The sequence below is a fragment of the Enoplosus armatus genome, chromosome 11 (assembly GCF_043641665.1).
Source record: "Enoplosus armatus isolate fEnoArm2 chromosome 11, fEnoArm2.hap1, whole genome shotgun sequence".
NCBI classification, from domain to species: domain Eukaryota; kingdom Metazoa; phylum Chordata; class Actinopteri; order Centrarchiformes; family Enoplosidae; genus Enoplosus; species Enoplosus armatus.
The window spans coordinates 24647826-24665636 of NC_092190.1; the positions used below are offsets into that span (position 1 = coordinate 24647826).

General features: G+C 39.2%; 1 protein-coding gene across 1 annotated transcript in view; it reads right to left on the reverse strand.

Annotated features, from left to right (window-relative positions):
- The window catches only part of ttn.2 (titin, tandem duplicate 2), a 211554-nt gene that overhangs the window by 113546 nt on the left and 80197 nt on the right, over positions 1-17811 (reverse strand). The window contains exons 96-110 of the mRNA XM_070914051.1: positions 16843-17352; positions 15934-16011; positions 14360-15715; positions 13929-14024; positions 6872-6946; positions 6458-6571; positions 6255-6353; positions 5669-5713; positions 3431-5080; positions 2821-2871; positions 2319-2714; positions 1899-2177; positions 1089-1358; positions 836-975; positions 588-714 (exon numbers count right to left, since the gene is read on the reverse strand). Coding sequence (XP_070770152.1) covers positions 588-714; positions 836-975; positions 1089-1358; positions 1899-2177; positions 2319-2714; positions 2821-2871; positions 3431-5080; positions 5669-5713; positions 6255-6353; positions 6458-6571; positions 6872-6946; positions 13929-14024; positions 14360-15715; positions 15934-16011; positions 16843-17352 — 5286 coding nt within the window. The remainder of the gene's footprint in view (positions 1-587; positions 715-835; positions 976-1088; positions 1359-1898; positions 2178-2318; positions 2715-2820; positions 2872-3430; positions 5081-5668; positions 5714-6254; positions 6354-6457; positions 6572-6871; positions 6947-13928; positions 14025-14359; positions 15716-15933; positions 16012-16842; positions 17353-17811) is intronic.

Consider the following 17811-nt stretch of genomic DNA (forward strand, 5'->3'; position numbering starts at 1 on the left):
AGTTTTACCAGAATTTAACCAGGATCTTCATTCTTCAGGCCATTCTTCTTTCTACTTGCTTTTCATCAAATCTTCACCAGTTACTTCCTGTTTGTTCAACTGAATCCCATTATTTTTGGTAAAACTAAAGCAATGTTATTTCATGTCTGGTGGAGAGACCCATTTGTGATCATGGCATAACTAATAAACTGGCCACTATACGTAGATGTAACATAAAACATTTACCCACAGACAGTACAAATAAACTAAGAGTGACATCACTACACACATTTTCACACAATGTCAAATCTGACAGAACAGCAGACAGGTTTACATTTTCCATTGAACAGACTGTTCAACAAATAGAACAACAAATACAGGACACCACTTCGTCCACTGGAAATAGTTGGGATCCCATATCAAAATTCCTTGTGCAGATAATGAATTTGACTCGTCAATCCTATTAAATAAAGATCTAAGGTCCGCTCTCACATGCCATAAAGCTTTATTTTATTGCCCTCGGACCTTACGCCTTTATTTTTACAGCTAATATCCTAAAATCATGGTACATTGAAATTCCGATCCCACATACATGGAGTACCCCTTACCTTTGACATTGAGCATTGCGCTGGTTATAGCGTTCAGGGCCTGGTAGGACACTTCTCCGGCCTGATCCAACTGGCAATTTTTCAGCATCAGCTTACGCACCGCACCCTCCATTAGGATGTCGCATGTCTGATGAATACATTACAGCACATTTACATATGAAAAGTGGTGAAAATGTACATCTAAATGTAGAAATACATGCTTTAAGACTTATGTGGCACTTTGTGAAAACAAGTCCATTCAGTCTTACCGGGGATCTGGTCAGAACCTCTCCTTTGAGCTTCCATTCCCCTGGAACATCCTCCTCAGAGATCTCTGTCTCAAACATGGCATCTTCCTTCTCAACCACCTCAACGCTGGCCAGGGGCTTCAGGATCTCAGCCTCCCGCTCTGAGAAGGAGGTTGTATTAGTACTCAGAAATATCAACCAAATGTAGAAAGATATTATAGAAGTATTCGAGTGGCTCCCGTTAATAGAAAGGTAAGTAAGTAGATAGACAAACCTCCTAGTGTTAACTTGGCAGTGTAGATGCGTCCTTCCACCTCCATGGCATATTCTGCTACGTCATCAGGCTGACAGTTCTTGATGGTGAGCGTCAGCTCCTTTCCATCCTTCTTGATCTCAACCTTGTCAGAAGGAGTGATCTCATTCTCTCCTTTGAGCCACTTGTAGTTGGGAGTGTCCTTGAAGAGCTCGCATTTAAATGTAGCGGCAGCCTTCGGTTTCACATGCTGGTCTCTCAGTGGTTTCACAATCCAATCTTTGATGATTTCTGTCGGAGTGAAACATTACTGAATAAGTGTCCATCATACCATTAAAGACACAATGCACCATTAATATACTAAATATTACTAAAATGTAGTCTGAGCCAGGGTAGAGGAGCTAAAACAGGCTTAGTCTTATAGCTTAGTTGATCTAATTTGAGGTAGTTTTCAAAGATTTGTTTAGAGAGAGAATCCCAAGGTTCTTCCTAATCTGTATTTGCAGTGTCTGAGCTGTGAATATGTGGATATCTGAATTTACCTGCAGGACATTTAGTTTTGGACGGGACATCAAGATGTATAATGTTGTTCAAAACAATTGAAACATATTGTTGTATGACATCAACATACAAATAAGAAGTGATTTAATGTTTCTGGATTATATGTCTTATGGTAACATCTAAATTGAAAACAAGAATGAGACAAACATGGTGCCCCCAAGTACTAGGAATGCTATTCCTGCCCTAATCCATTCCAGTATACATCCCTTAGAAAGCACCAGTATTGATGTATGTTACACTGGGATATGTACAGTGTCCTCTTTTGCTTACCAATCACTTTGACATTTGTTACAGTCTTGACATCCTCCTGGCCGGCCACTTCACATGAGTAGGAACCAGTGTCCGCCTCAGTGGAGTTCTGGATGGTCACAGCGTGCTGCATACCAATGATATTGATCTGAATCTTGCCAGCCTGTTTCTTCAGGACCTCGCCATTCTTCTTCCATACCACATCTCTCTCTTTGTTCAACTCACAGGTCATATACAAAGGCTGACCTTTCAGCGCTGAAGTCTCCTCCTCCAGCTCTTTGATCCATTTCACAGGTAGCTCTGGGATGAGATAAAAAGGCAATGAGAAATTTGACACTGGTGAATGCTTAAGTCAGATCATGAGAGATACTATTTCTCGCCTTCAGGACCCCAAGTATCTTTGTTGTTATTTTAAGGCAGAAATTTTTTTTTAAAAAATACCTTCAACAATGAGCTTGGCTGTGCATGATATTTCCTTGCCGGCGTTCTTGGCCACACAGGTATATTCACCAGTGTCGGACAGCTGGACATCAATAATGTTCAACTTGCGATCTTTGCCGTCAGAGGTGAACTTGTGCTTAGGGCTCTCGCGTAGGTTACTGTCATCTTTCATCCATGAAGTGATGGCAGTGGAAGGCGAGACCTCACACTCAAACACAGCAGACGAGCCAATAGACTCGGCTTCCTGCAACACGATGTCCTTAAGCTTCTTGATGAACTTCAGTGGCACAGCTTTGAGCTTGAATCCTGCAAAGGGTTCCTCCGGTGGTGAGGGGCCTTTTCCGCCAGGTTTTAGGCCGCGGCCCCTGCCTTCTCCAGGGGACGGGGTCTGCTTGGCTGAATTGCAAATTGAAGGCAAACAATGATTTCACATTTTGTGGCATCAGCATACAAGATGTAGAACGTAATATCTTTTCTTGGTGAGAACAGATGACAGACTTACGTTTCAGCCCTCTACCTCTACCTCTTCCTGCTTCTTCTGCTGGTTGTCCCTCTGTTCAGAAACAATTCAAATTAATTTGCTGTACATAATGTAATTATATGTCAATGTCTTCATAAAGATGCCAATGCCGGGAGATATGTAATGTCCACTCAAATGGATAGGGGAATATGAAGTGAAAGTGATGGCAAATATATGAAATAATGACATTGAAACGAAGACAGACAAAACATAAATTGATGAATAATGTATAATTACAACTTTACTGTGATGAAGCTTTTACACCATGAAGAGATGGAATAACAAATGTAAAGATGGCACGAGTGGGAAGAACATATGTTGGATGGATGGGAATGGCATGATAATGAAATGGCAAACACAAAAATGACGTAACAGAAATGACAGAAAGCAATGCATATGACCAGACAGACTGACACACAGAATGATAATTAACATAAATACAAGAGACTAAGAGCGTCACACTTAAGATGTGATGAGGTAAAGATGTTTTAGATGGAGGCATGATGGTGGGAATGGGTGGAGATTATTGAAGGCATGAAGGATGGGTTTTTCTCGGCCGTCACCCTACGAGTTGGGGCTGCCACCATCTCACCTCTCCTGGTCACCCCTGGAACCTCCAGAGCACCTTCCTCTCCTTCACCTTCCCAATCTTCAGAACCATAGCTCTCCCGGGGAACCAGCTCCCAGCCCCAGGCCTCTTCTTCCTCCTGCTCCACCTCTTCCTCGGCTACAAACACCTCTTCAAATATCTCTTCCTCTGGCTGGGTGGCGACCTTCTTCATCTGCACTGCTCCAGGAGAGACCTCCTTCACAAGAGGAACTTTACCTTTACCAGGCTTTGCTTCTTCTGCAGCCTTCTCCTCCTCTGGTGACAGCGTTTTTGGGACCTTTTTGAGAGTCACAGCTTCAATAGAGTCTTTCGGAGAAACAGTTTTAGGAATCTTTTTGAGTTTATCAACACTCGGCCTCTTCTCAACAGGGATTGTCTCTGCTTCTTTAAGCTTCTCAACTTTAGGAGATGGCGTCTTTTTCAGCTCAACCTTCTTGAGCTGCTGCACAGGCTTCAGAGCCACTTCTTCCTTCTCCTCTTTCGCCTTGGGTATGACTCCTTTCTTCAGCTGCAGAGGCTTGGGCTCCTCAGGAACCTTTTCAGGTTTCTCAACAGAAGCTGGCACAGGAGTCACTGTCTTCTCTGCTGTAACTGCTCCTACCTCTTTCGGCTTCTCTGGCTTCTTTTCTGTAGTTTCTGGGATCTCAGGTTTCTTGGGTCTAGCCTCTGGCTCTCGTTCTTTTGGTTTTTCATCTGGACTTGTGCGACAACGGCGCAGGTCATCAGTTGGCTTCCTCTCTTTCTCCTCTGTTGGTTTCTTCTCAGGCTCTGCAGCCTCTTTGGAAGGCCTGGAGAAGGGCTTCAGCTTGATACTTTCTATCTCTTGTTCCTGTGTTGGAATTTTCTTCACCTTTGTGGGCACCTTGACTTCCTCAGGCTCTTTCTCTGGTGTTTTCTTTTTATCTACTGGTTTCGGCACCTTGGCTGGTGGCTCCTTTACCTCCGGAGAAGCTTTCTCAGGTTTCTTTGGAGGTTCTTTGGTTTCCACCTCTCTGGGAATCCTGTCTCCTTTCTGGAAAGGCACACTTTCCCTGTCTGGCCTGTCCTTCTTATCTTTCTCTGGCTCCTCAGCTGGTTTAACAGGCTTTTCAAATGGTTTTAGTTTGACTACTTCTGGTTCCACTTCATCTGAAGGCAATTTTTTCACTTTCTTCAAGGCTGCACTTGGAAGGGTAGGTTCCTCATCCTTTGGTGCCTTGGGAGTTTTCTTCAAAGAAATCTTATCTTCTGGTTTCTCATCTTTTGGGATGGGTTTCTGGCGGGTCCATGCATCTTTAGGAGCTTCTTTCTGTTCCTCTTCTTTAGGCTTCACAATCTCTGGCTTTTTCACTACATCTGCTTTGTCTCGAGGTTTCTTCTCCTCCACACGTCTCCTGGTGGTGACTGACATCTCAACAGCCTCTTCTTTATGCACCATCTCCTCAACATTAAAGACAGTGGTCTTGGTGACCTTCTGAGGCTTTTCTTCTACTTCAGCCTCTTTAGATTGAACTGATGGAATTTTCTTCAGCTGGATAATCTCCTGCTCCTCTTCCACTTCCTTCATGACTCTTGTTGTTTTCCTCAAAGTGGGAATCTCAAACGTCCCATCCTCTTCCGACTGAATTGTACCTTTTTTGTGCAGAACCATTTCTGAGGCAGTAAAGGTTTGACATCACTTATTAGACACTTAACTGACAGCACAATTTGTACAAACACATCTACATACTTAACACTTTGACAATTAGAAAAATAAATATTAAAATACAAAGAAAATAAAAATTAAAACATCCTATCCCCAATGATTTTAATATAAAACTAATTCGAAAAACAGTAACAGAAACAAAACAGATACAGAAGAACAAGAACACAAAGACACAAGAAAAGACAACGTACTACAGAAAAATATATACTATGTGTATATACATTTGACATAATTAATTAAAACATTTTTGGAGAAAGTTTGCTTTGATTTGCACTGTATGTATTAAGCCAATCAGAGCTAATCAGTGGTCAATTTCCTTCTTTTTTTGCACCCTTTAGTGTCCCAACATCTCCAACTGACGTTTTGAAACACAACCATGAACATGGTGTAGTTTTTAGATTTGGGGGAACTATTGGGTGCTGCAACAGAATCAGGAGGTGTATCTTTACAGCTTTACAGATGATTAAGTCCTGCGAGCACACCTTGCTGTGTGCTGTATGTACTAAGGTAAAGTGAGAGGTAAGCGGGGCTCCTACCTTTCTTGACTCCTCCCGGTGCTTGGACGGGTCCTTTGGTTTCATCTAATACAGAGGTATAGTTTAGAAAGTTGTTAATAAGGCTATTTAATTATGAACAGCAATTTAAACAAAAAATTGGGAAGACCATACAAAACTGTTTGTCATCAAACACATTAAGAAATAAATATTTTAATATATAATGTGGATGACACATGTGATAAGGTTGTGACTGAGATGCAAAGCAAAGGAGTCCAGTATCACATGACTTAATTGAATGACATGAGAAATGTATCATAAGTGAAGATAAAGAGCTGAAATTAAGTTGTGTCCAGGGACAAATGTGACATGCTCGTGTTGGAATTAAGGACCAAAACAGGACAAACAACATGAAAAGACCAACAATGCAACACCACTGCTGCCAAAGATCATAACGAGCACGATAAGACAGAATGACAACCCAATCAACAACAACAGTGGAAGCACACAAGTGGGTAGTTATATGGTCAACATTTGCAGTGATGAAATAAGACGTGAAAAAGATGGAAAAGACTAAACAACTCCAACAAAGAGGATGTTCCCCTCTCAGTCTTTAAAATATCTCTACCTGTCTTAGGAGCAATTTTTTCTACAACAATTGGTTTTTCTTCTTCCACAACTATCTTGGTTGGTTCTTCAGCCTTCATGGCAGGCAGTGGCTTGGTCACTTCAAATGTAAAAAGAATAGGGAATTGGAGTATTGTAAAGTATCACCAAAACAAAACGCACAAGGTGTTGGTATGCAATCTTTTAGAATCTTTGTCTGGATACCTGGCTTTGTTTCTTCTTGTGGAGTAATTCTCTTCTCCAACTTCTTGGTTTTGTCAGTGACTTCAGGCCTTTTGGCAGCTTCTTGAACTTTTACAGCAGCCTGCGGTTTGCTCTCTTCAAGTACAAGGTATACAGGGAATTCATCAGAAAGCTCTCCACAGAACACTACATGCAAGATCTGAGAGCTTCACACCAAAAAGAACCAAAATCTATTCTATAGTCTATTCTATGTTCATAAGCACCTTGTTTGATTTATTCTATTCTCTCTTTAATGACTTGGGTTTCTTCAGAATAAAATTTCAAAGATTCATATTTGCTCAAGGGTGACATTCTTTTACGAATGCCTTCAGAAAACCCTCACACATATACACACAGACGTAAACACCAAAACACATTTGAAGAGAAGTAGGATACCTTCTTGAGGAGCAGCTGGCTGAGCAGCTGGCTTTACCAGTGCTTGTGGTGGTGACTCCTTCTCCTTCACAGGAACTTGGAAATGAAATTATATGACAATCAGAACCTCATTAAGATTGATGGAGTGAGCACTGAACCATACAAAGACAAACAATACAAAGAGAACAAAGACAATCCTTGATGAAAACATGATTTTGACTGATTTTAAAGATGGAAGAAGTTTCCACAAAAATATCTCACCTCATCAACATTTTCTCTCGATACACACAGGTACAGTGACACATAATGGACACAACAAACATAGAATTACAAACAAAAAATCCAACATACAACATGAAACTGTGATGGTTTAGATATCAGGTGATAAGCAACCAAAAGAGACTGTCTCAGTCGACAGTATGACAGTTCTTCACAATGAGCAAGAACACAGTTTGTGCCCAAACACAATGGGTGATATGACATGGATATCCTCTTGAAATGATGACGACAGAGATGTATGAATCTAACAAATCCCTAAGAGGACGATAACGAGGAGGTGCACAACGATGTTTGGTGCTCAGATCAAAAACACGTGCTCGTGACATATAACATTTTTCCCTCTATACCTCTTGAAGATTCTTGAAGTGAGACATGATCTTTTCCTTCTGGTTCCAAAGACAAAACGCTCTTTTCTAGGATGGACTGAAGCCCTTGAGCTTCTCCCTCCTTTCTGCTTGTGGTTTCAACTTCCTGAGAAGGGATGTATTGTACATCTGCTTTCAGACAAGACTGCTCAACGTCTGATTTCCATTTCCTGTTGGCACCTTCCCTATATTCTGGAGAGTCTGTTTTGTAGTCAGTAGTCTTTCTCACAATCATCTTTGCCTTGGTTTTATCTGTTACTGAGGGTTCTCTCACTGTGGGCTCATACCAACGCATTACATCAATATCAGCTTTTAGCTGTGTCGTTGCAGGTTTGCATTTTTCAGAAATCTTCACTGCTTCATCAACCATCTCTTGGGATTGATACATTTCCTCACTTATTTTTGTGGGTATAGCTAACTGCTCTCCTTTGATTTGCTCTTGTTCAATGGCTTTCATCTCTGTTTTTTTACTTTCACAAAACTTTTTGATAATGTTGTCTTTCCCTATCATTGTCTCTGTCTTAACTTCCTTGGCTTTAGCCAATTTCAAAGCATCTCGCTCAATAAATGACTCTTTTGGCGTTGCCTCCAACAGTGATGTAGCTGCAGGTTGTTTTTCAACTTGTTCCTGTCTTACTTTCATTCCTTCTATGTAAGAAACTTTGGCAGCTTGGTCCCCAACAGTGGCTGTTTTTGCCAATTCTTCTTTATCTTTAAAGGCTGGTTTAGCTGACATAGTTTTAATTTCCTCTTTTGTTGTGATACACTCTTTGAGAATTTCTATGTTGGTGTATTTTTCTGGTCTATCATCTGCTATAAGTGATTCTTTTGATGTCACCTCAGTAGCAGGCGTTATAGAAGCTTTTCTTTCAATGTATTCATTCAGCTTAATTTTTGTTCCTTCAATAGGACTAACTGTTGCTGTTTTATCTTTAATTGAGACTATCTTTGACTCAATTTCTTCTACTATAACATCAGATTCATCACTTTCACGCAAAGTCTTTTTTGGAAACTCTGTTTGAGTGTCTTGGCCTCGGAGTAATTCTTTAGTGGTGTACTCTGCTCTGGTTGTTTGTCTTTTAACTGGAGTAACTTTGGTATTTTTGTCACCAAGTATTTCAACCTTCGACTTGCTTTCTTGCACTTTCTTTTTAGTTTGATATAACTTCTGTCTGTTATCTAGTGTGGATTCTTCTTTCGTCTTTAAGGACATATCCTCTGACATGTAAGCTTCCTTTTTTCTTGATTTAATGTCTTTTACTAGGTTATCAGGGGAAATATACCTTTGTGGGGAATCTAATATAATATCTTGTTCTTTAACAATTAATGGTTTTTCATAAGCAACATCCATTACAGGTGTCCTTGAAGCCTTTCTTTCTATTTGTTCCGGCTCTGTTTCTACATTCGTAGTAACACTGAGAAAAACGTCCTTAACTGTGTCTGTTTGAATGCCTTCAACTATAACCTGCCCCTGGTCTTTTAGAGAGTCTGGTTTCTTTGGAGATGTACTTTCATATTTAACTTCCTCATGTCTTGGTAAATGGTCTTTGACAACTGCCTCTGTCTTACCATCTTCTCCTACAAATGTTTGTTTTTGTTTTTTTGCTATTGTACCATCAACAAATGCAATTTTGTCCGTTTTAAATTGACTTGTGACTTCTTTTAATTGAGTGTCGTTATCTGTAATCTCTTGTTTTTCAGCTGAAATGTCCACACTTTCCTTGGTGTACTCTGGACTCTGTGAATGTCTTATAAGAGAAACCTCACCAGATTCACAAATGTCATCTTTCCTTGATGCAATGTCTTTTACAAGCTTGTGAGGAATAATACATCTTTGGAGGGTGTCCGATTTAACATCGCCATCTTTAACTATGAAATGTTTTTCAGATGCAACCTCCATCACAGGTGCCACTGACAACTTAATTTCGACTTGTTCCTGTTTTGTTTCAGTTACTTCAAATGAAGTAACACTACCATATTCATCTTTTACTACAACTGTCTTGGACTGCACTTCCTCAAGGGAAGTTTTTGTACTTTGACCCAAACTTTGTCCTTCCTCTTTTAGAGATTTTATTATCTCTGATGTTTGAAGAGCTGTAACTGACTCCTTTCTTTTAATTTGTTCTTGAGAAATGTCATCTGGCTTCTCTTTTACTTCCACTTCTGCCTTTTTTTCAGTTTGTTCCTGCCTTGTTTTCTTCTCTTCAAGAGGAGCAAATTTGGCAGTTTTGTCTTTGTTTGTATCTCCTATTGACTGAATTTCTTCACCTGTCTTTTTTCTCTTGGTAAGCGATGTTTCTTTCTCTAGGTGAAGGGTTTCAAATTGACTGATGTCCCCCTTTCCTATTTCTCTGTCTTTAACAGTTCTTTCAGCTCCAGCATATTTTTCTGGAGCATCATACTCTGCCAAAGACTTTGAATAGGTTACTTCAGACACAGTTGCCTCTGAGGCTGTGCTGTCAATTTCTTTCTGTCTTTTTAGGGCCTTCTTTTCAATGGTAGCAACTTTGTTTGTTATACTTTTAACAGGGACAAAGTTGGACCTGATTTCTTCAACTACAATCTCTTTTTCTTTCCTTAAATTAATGTCTTTGATCATGTCATCCGACAAGATCATCTGTTGTGGAATATCTTGTTTAGCATCTTCATCTTTTATTGTTATAGGTTTTTCAAATGCCTCCTCTACCACAGGTACCAGTAAAGTAATTCTTTCAACTTGTTCCTGGTTGATTTTTGTTGCTTCAGAAGGTGTAACACTAGCGTATTCATCTGTGACTGTCTTGGTCTGGACTTCTTCAAATGTAATCTTTTTAGATGTGGCTGACTTTGGCCTTTTATCTTTTTGAGCTTCATCTTTCCAAAGACAAACAGGTTCTGATGTATCACCTTTGACTATTTCTTCAGGCTCAGTTGCCTTGGCAGCATCAACGGTCAGCAATTGCTCCTGTTTCTGTTTTATTTTCTCCTTTTCAGTCTGAGGTGTTTGGCCTTTTTTTGCCTGATTTTTAATTGGGACAACAACTGACTGGAATTGTTCATCTATTTTATCTCTAGTCTTTGGTAACTTCTGTAATCTCTTTATCTTTGGTGTTTCTTCCTTTGAGAAGCTGGGTTCAGTCTTATGAATACCCAATTTTCTCGTTTTTTGAGTTCTAACAAATTTTTCTTGAGTATCTTCCTCTACCAAAGATTCTGCATACGGTACTTCTAGCTCAACCTCAGGTGCATCTGAGACTTTACTTTTAATTTGTGCCGCTGTTTTTGGTGTCCTATCTTCAATGGGAGTCACTTTTACAATTTCATCCTTAACTGTGATGACTTTTGATGGGATCTGTTCGTCTGCATCCTCTTCAGTTTTGGCTAACTTTTGTCGTCTCTCCTTCATGGATATAGATTCCTTCAGAGGAATACCATCTGCCACTTGAATTTCCTCCTCAACTGCTGCAAATTCAGTTTCTCTGATTTCTTCAGGTTTTTCAGAAGCTCCTTTAAGAGGACAAACTTTAAAAGTTTTATCTTTAACTATGCTTACCTTTAGCTGGTCTTGTATAATTCTAATATCTTGAGAGTTGATACATTTCTGTTGTGGTTGTTGTGTAGATACTGATTTACTCTCTGTCGTATCAATTGCAATTGTTTTATCCATCAAAGGCAAATCTAAACTTTTTCTTCCAACAAGTTCCTTTCTTGCTTCTTGTTTCTTTTCTTTAATGGGAGTATCCGTGGCAGTTTTAGCAACTTTAGGGAGCTTGTCCTTAGCTTTGACTATCTTTGACTGAACTTCTTTCAGTGTAATCTCAGTTTCAGATGGCATTTCTTTTTTCTCTGTTGGCAATAGTTCTTCCTTTGCAGAAATGCTCTCTGGCTTAACATATTCTTTACTCCCTGCAATGTCCCTGACAGATTTCTTTGTTTTAGCATATGTTTTTGAAGTATCCTCTGCTATTAATGCTTCTTTAGCTGTGTTCACTGAAGACTTACTGTCCATGTTTTCCTCTTTTGTTGGCTTCCTCACTTCATTTGGAGAAATGTTATCTCTTTGTCTATCTGTCTTTGACAGAAATTCTTTGTCTTTAATCTTATTGGTTTTGTCGAGACCTTTTTCCTTTTTAGCTACTTTGTCCTCGAGAGGAATGATTTCTAAAGTTTTACTAGTTTTTCCGGAAACATCTGGCTCTAATGATGTTGACTTGTCAACAGTACATTGTTCTGTAAATCCGTCTATCATTTCATCAGATTTATTTAACTTTTTTTCAGATTGTTCCTGTTTAGTTTGTTTCCAATCCACAGGAGTAATAATTCTCGTAATTAGTTCTTGTTTTGTTACTTCCTTTACTTGAGTGGGATTGACAGCGGTTTCGTCTTTAATTCTGATCATCTTTGATTGGATATCGTCACGTTTACCTTTGATTTGCTTCTGCTGTCTCTGTTTTTGAGCAGCCTCTGGCTTTTCTTTCTCCTCAATTGAAGGCTTTCTTAAAATTTTCTTCATCTTTGTTTTCTGCTCTTCAGTGGGAATAAATTTGTCAGTAAATTTGTCAATTTTGTCTTCTCTGACCTCTGACTGAACTTCAACTGTAACGTCTTCAGATTTCACTTCCTTCTGTTCATTCTCTTTCAGTGGAACCTCTATTTGAGGTGTTTCTAACATAACAATTCCAATTTCAGTTTTAGATGTTTGGTTTTTACTTGTGACCAGTTTTAACTGAACTTCTTTAACTGCAATCTCCTCAGATTTGACTAACACAGGTCCCTTTTCCTTTTTAGGCACTTTTCTCTCTTGTTCTGTCAATGATTTTTTGTACGTTTTCTCAACAACCGGAGTAGTTGATGCTTTTCCTTCAGTTTGTTCCTGTCTTGTTTTTATCTCTTCTGTTGGAGGAATAATGTGTTGTTTATCTTCAGTTGTAACCACCTGTGGCTGGACTTTGAATTCTCTTAACATCAGTACCCTTTCTTTTAAATTAATTGGTCTTGTAGGAGGAATGTTTTCTATTTCAGCAGCTTTTTCTTTACTACCAGTGTCTTCTTCTTTAATGGTATATTGTTCTGGGGTATAATGCTGTAACATTGTTTGTTTTGGTTCTCCATCTTGCTCAGATTTAATGGAGGACTGTTTTTCAGTTTCTTTTGGACTAACTCGAACATGTTTGTCGTCAAAAATAGCTACCTTGAATTGGTCCTCATCTTCAACCACTGTCTGCCATCTCACTTTCTGAGCTGCATCTTTTAGAGTCCTGCCCTTTGACAAGATTTCAGGTTTTTGATGGGTATGATCAGTTATGGTTTCTCTCTCTGACAGTGATTCTGGATGTTTGACTTTTATTGTAGGAGTAATGGATGTCTCTTTGTTGGGTTTTATCTCAGTTGTTCCTTCCATAGGACTGACTTTGACCAGTTTGTCTTTAAGTGTAACTACTTTGGACAAAATGCATTCAGGCAAAAGCTTGCTAGTCGACAGTGTTTCAGATGATGACTTTTCTTTGGATAACTCCATCACAGGTTTACCTGAGGACTTTCCGTCCTTTCTTTCTTGTTCTTGTTTCATGTCTTGGTATTTTTCCGTGAGTGCCCTCAATTGAAAGTCATCAGTTTCTACATCTCCTGTCTGTTCTTTTTGTTTAGATGGTTGTTCTTTCTTTGTATAAACCTTACCTGGCTTTTGTAATGTGTCAGTTAGTCCTACACCTTCTCTCACATGTTCATCTGTTCTAATTCGTTTTTCAGTCTCAGTGTCTTCCTCCAGTAATTCTTTATCTGTGACTTCTTTTTCCTGAGTTTGTTTGTGTATCTCTGGTTTCTTGTCAAATGTTTTATTTTTCAAAGAATCACCTTTGTCCTTTTGTATTTCTTTCTTTGCAATACCTTTAGACACTGCTGACTGAGTTTCTTCAATGTTATTTTCAGCCAATTCACTTTCGTTTGATTGTGAATCTATTTGTAGTCTGACTGGTTTGACTTTTGCTTTAGATTTTGGGGTGAATCTTGTTTTAAAACCCTGTGCCTTCAAACCATCAATAACAGATATACCACCATTCATTTCAGGCACTTCATCAGGTTCTCCAATCGGACGTAAAATCTTTTCTTGCGGCAAAGATTTAATTCCCACAATTTCTTCTTCATCCTTGTGAGACATTTTAGCTTTTTCTTCAACCTCTTCTCTTTTCATGACCTTCTCTGCAGAGGATGCTTCCTCTGATGTGAAATCTTTCGGGATCTTCTGAATTGCTGCTCTTTCCTCAGCCTTTAAAAGACCAGGGGTGGCCGCTTGAGGATGAAAGATTTTAAGAGGTGTTAAGAGAAAGCACCATGTAGCGGTGCCAAGAGATTAGGGAAAAAAACCACAGAAACAAACGTGTGGAGACAAACAAAGAGATAATAAGAAAGTACTAGGAGTTGACAATCAAGGACAGGGAAATGTGATGTTGTTGTACCTCTCTCTGTTTTTTTCCCTTTTATCTCGACTTGTGTTTCAGGAGACAAAGCAGCAGGAATGGTTGTGGGAATCACCTCGGCCTTGGCTTCTGTTTCTTTAAAGAATAATCAGTTTTTGTTTTAGGCAAGATAATATTTAAGAGAAGAAAGAAGATCAAGAAACCACGAAGGGATAAAAAAAAAAGTAACAGGCGAGCAATATAATATGGAAATCATGGGGAACAAAATGAAGATGAAAATATGACATAAAGAGACGTTTACAAATGAAAAGAGACAAACTGAGCTTGATCATGGACTGAGGCTGAAACGATGACCCCTGGGGGTTTCCCAAGATTTTGGATAAAAAAGAACAAAGACTATACCCAAACATGGAGTCATATGAAAAAGTTAAAGATGAAAATTAACATGATGTTAGATTTTCTCTCTGTACCTCTGGAAGCTGTTTGTGGGGAAATCCTTTTCTTCTCCTCTGGTTTTGAAGGGACAGAAGGTTTTGTCTTAACCATATCCTCGATTAAAAGACTTGCGTCTTCTTTTCTCTTTTCAGTATCACCTCTCTGAGGAGGGACATCTTTGGATTCCTCTTTTTTCTTGTTTTTTGCTTCAGTTTTTGCAGCGACTGACTCAAACTCAGTCTCCTGTTCGATCACTTTTGGCTTCTTTAGCTCAATATCTGTTACTGACTCTTTTGGTTTTAACCTGGGGGTCACCTCTATTTTAGGCTTTGTTTTCTCAGCAACTTTCTCCTTCTTTGTATCAATTATCACATCAGATTCTAGCTTCTTCTCTTGTTTCTTTTCAGCTGGCTCATGTTTCTCTATGAACACTTTTCCTAGTGCACTATTTTCATCTTTTTTGGAGCCGGATACAACTGGAGTTACCTCCTTTCTACTTTCCTCGTCTACCATTTTCACTTGAGTGGGGACACCTTTTGTTGGTTTGTCTTCAACTATGACTTCTTTCGGTTCAATTGTAATTTCTGTAATTTCCTCAGTTCTACTGTACTGTTCTTCTGGAACAGCTGATATTATCTTGACGTCATGATCAATTGATTTGTCATAGGTGACCTTTGTCAAATCCCTTCCTTCAATTTCCAGCTTTTCAGTTTGTTTTCTTGTTTCTGTGCTGACAGTAATTAACTCTACTTCTTTGACTGTAGTAGTTTCCTCAGTTTTTCTTACTTCTGGTTCTCTCACTTGTTTCTCTTTGCTTTCTGTTTTAATGGTTATCTCTCTCCCCTTTTTGACTGTAACACTGGTTTCTTTTTTAGAAACCTTCTTGTCCGCCAGGTGTCTGACTGACATGCTGTCTCTCCTCTCATCTGTGATTTCCTCTGATGGTGACTCGATCGTCTTGATAAAAAACTCCTCTTCAACTTTTTCTTTTGTAGGTTTATCCTGCAGCATTGTGACCTCCCTGTCTCTGTCAGATTCAGATTCCCGGACTACAACAATGGTTTCTTGTGTTTTCGGTACGACTCTGTGTTTAGTCAACCTGCTTTCTTTCCTCTTTGAAGTGTCAGTAACAGATACCTCGCCTCTCAATTCAGACTTTTGATCTCTTTGACTCGCCTTTTCTGTTGTACTCAAGACATCTACTTCTGATAACACTATTGTCTCGCCTAGAGGAGCCACTTCGTCCTCGTACAACACTTCGGCATGTTCTTCCACCACCCCTTCGTGTTCCCACAGCTCCTCTGTGGAGGACACTTTCTCCTCCACATAATAAACTTCCTGTATCTTCTGAGCTCCTTTCCTTTGCTCGATCTTGACAAGACTCGTAGTTGCTGGAAGTTATAAGAGGTGTTGAAGAAGAGGCGTCATGTGGCGGCGCCAAGAGGTGATGACAAAACACAAAGACCAAGCATCAGTGTTAGAAAGAGACAACACAGAGATTTATTAAAGGGCTAATGTCTGAGGTGATAATTCACCTGTTGTGTATTATCATCAAGAGTTAAAGATTAAGATGTGGTTAAAGTACTCCATGTTTTCAGATGATCGGTACCTTTTTCTGGAGGAGAAACTTTTTTCTCTTGTTCAACCTCTGTGGGCAGAATCTTCTCAATCTTCTTAGTTTCTATTTCTTTTGAAGAATTGTTGTATCAGTTTTTAATCCAAGATGGTGTGTGAGTAAAAGATAATTTTAAAAGAAGAGAATTTAGACAGTCAAACAAACATACAGAAATGACCAGCATACATTAAATAACACAAAACACAGCAAGCAGTAAGACATCAAAGAGGGATGTAAGATGTTACGACCCTTTGAAGAAACAGCTCAGGATGAATATTTGGTGATTCACTGACATAACATCTACTGTAGACTCAAAAAAAATAGTTCTGTTCATTGTTCAGTGCAATTAATCAACTGATGTTTGTTAGTTTGAAGGTGAAATTAGATACGTTGTCTTTAAGCCATAATTTGAATGTGATTATAATATGTTTAAAATTCATACATTTCTGTTCTGTCTGCCACAGTGTCTTTTTTGATATTTCTACTCGTACTAGTATTACTACTACAAATGGCTTTGAAGATAGAAAATATTTTTTCGATTTCAAGTTCTCTTGTCAAGTACTCTGTTGTTGCTGAGTAAAAGAGGTGGACAAAGGGTATTCAGCCTGATCACAGCTTAAAGTTAAACAAAATATTTTTGTGGCTTTTGTGACATTTTGTTGGACAAAATTAACAATTTAAATGATGGAGATTCTTCCTTCAATTCAAGACTTGGTCTTCCTGCTGTGTGCAAGTTAAACCATTATTTAATTTTTTTGAGTATACATTTAGATGTGCTGCAAAATGCACCATATACTGCCAGATATATATGTATACGCTGCAACTGGACTGTGGCTGATGGTTCACATGCATGGAGACGACACAAAGAAAGATATAAAGAGTTGAGGTCTGCCTCAGCTGTACCTTTAGGAAGAGTTTCTTCTACATCTCGTTTAGGTTTAGCTTCAGGCACCTTTTCAGGTGTTTTATCGGGGGTCTTTGTGGGAACTGTTTCATCTACAGAGATCCCCTCGGTTTGTTTCTTAGACACCTTTTCAGGTTTTACTTCCTCAACCTCTACAGGAAGCTCCAAAGGTGGCTTCTTCTCAGGAGCCCTCTCTTCTTCAGCCACCTTCACAGGCTTCCTCTCAGGAGGAAACTTCTCTGACACTTTTTTCTCAGGTGCTTTTTCTGGCACAATCTTTGGAATTTCCTCCACTTTTCTCTCAGGTGCCAGTACCTTTTCTGGGACCCTCTCAGGGCTTTTTTCCTTCCCCTCAGCTTTCACAGGAGGCTGTCGCTCAGGTACTGTTTCAGGTATTTTATCAGGCAGCCTCTCAGGTTCAGTTTCCAACACAACTACCTCATCAAACACCTTCTGAGGTACTTTTTCAGGCACCTCTTCAGGTACGAGTTTAGGTTTGGGCTTCAAAGCTTTAAGAGGGTTTGACACAAAACATGCAAAAGACATGACTATAAAGAACAGAAAAATGTGCTGGCGCACAAATAAGGATACTTCAAACATAACGGGGAGTACTTTACTCTAATTACCCTTCTTTAAGCAGAATGTCTTTAAGTGCTGCTAGTTTGTCCTGAAGGTGGCTAAAATCTAATGCGTTCATCGTCTGGAGAGCAGGAATGAGACATTTTATTGTAATCTAGCTGTGAGATCTTTTAATTTCTTTTTGTGTACAAGTGGAAATTTTGGTCAGGTGGTGGCACCAAAATCAATGGGAATCATCAGTTGCTGAAAAATCTGTCGCCAAACCTACTGATACTAATATACAATAAAATAATATAATTCATGGTAATTTGAGTAACATAACCCCGCTTGTTTAAACAAAACAGATGCTAACAAAGCCTGAACTTGTTACTGAAGGAAGATCCATCAGA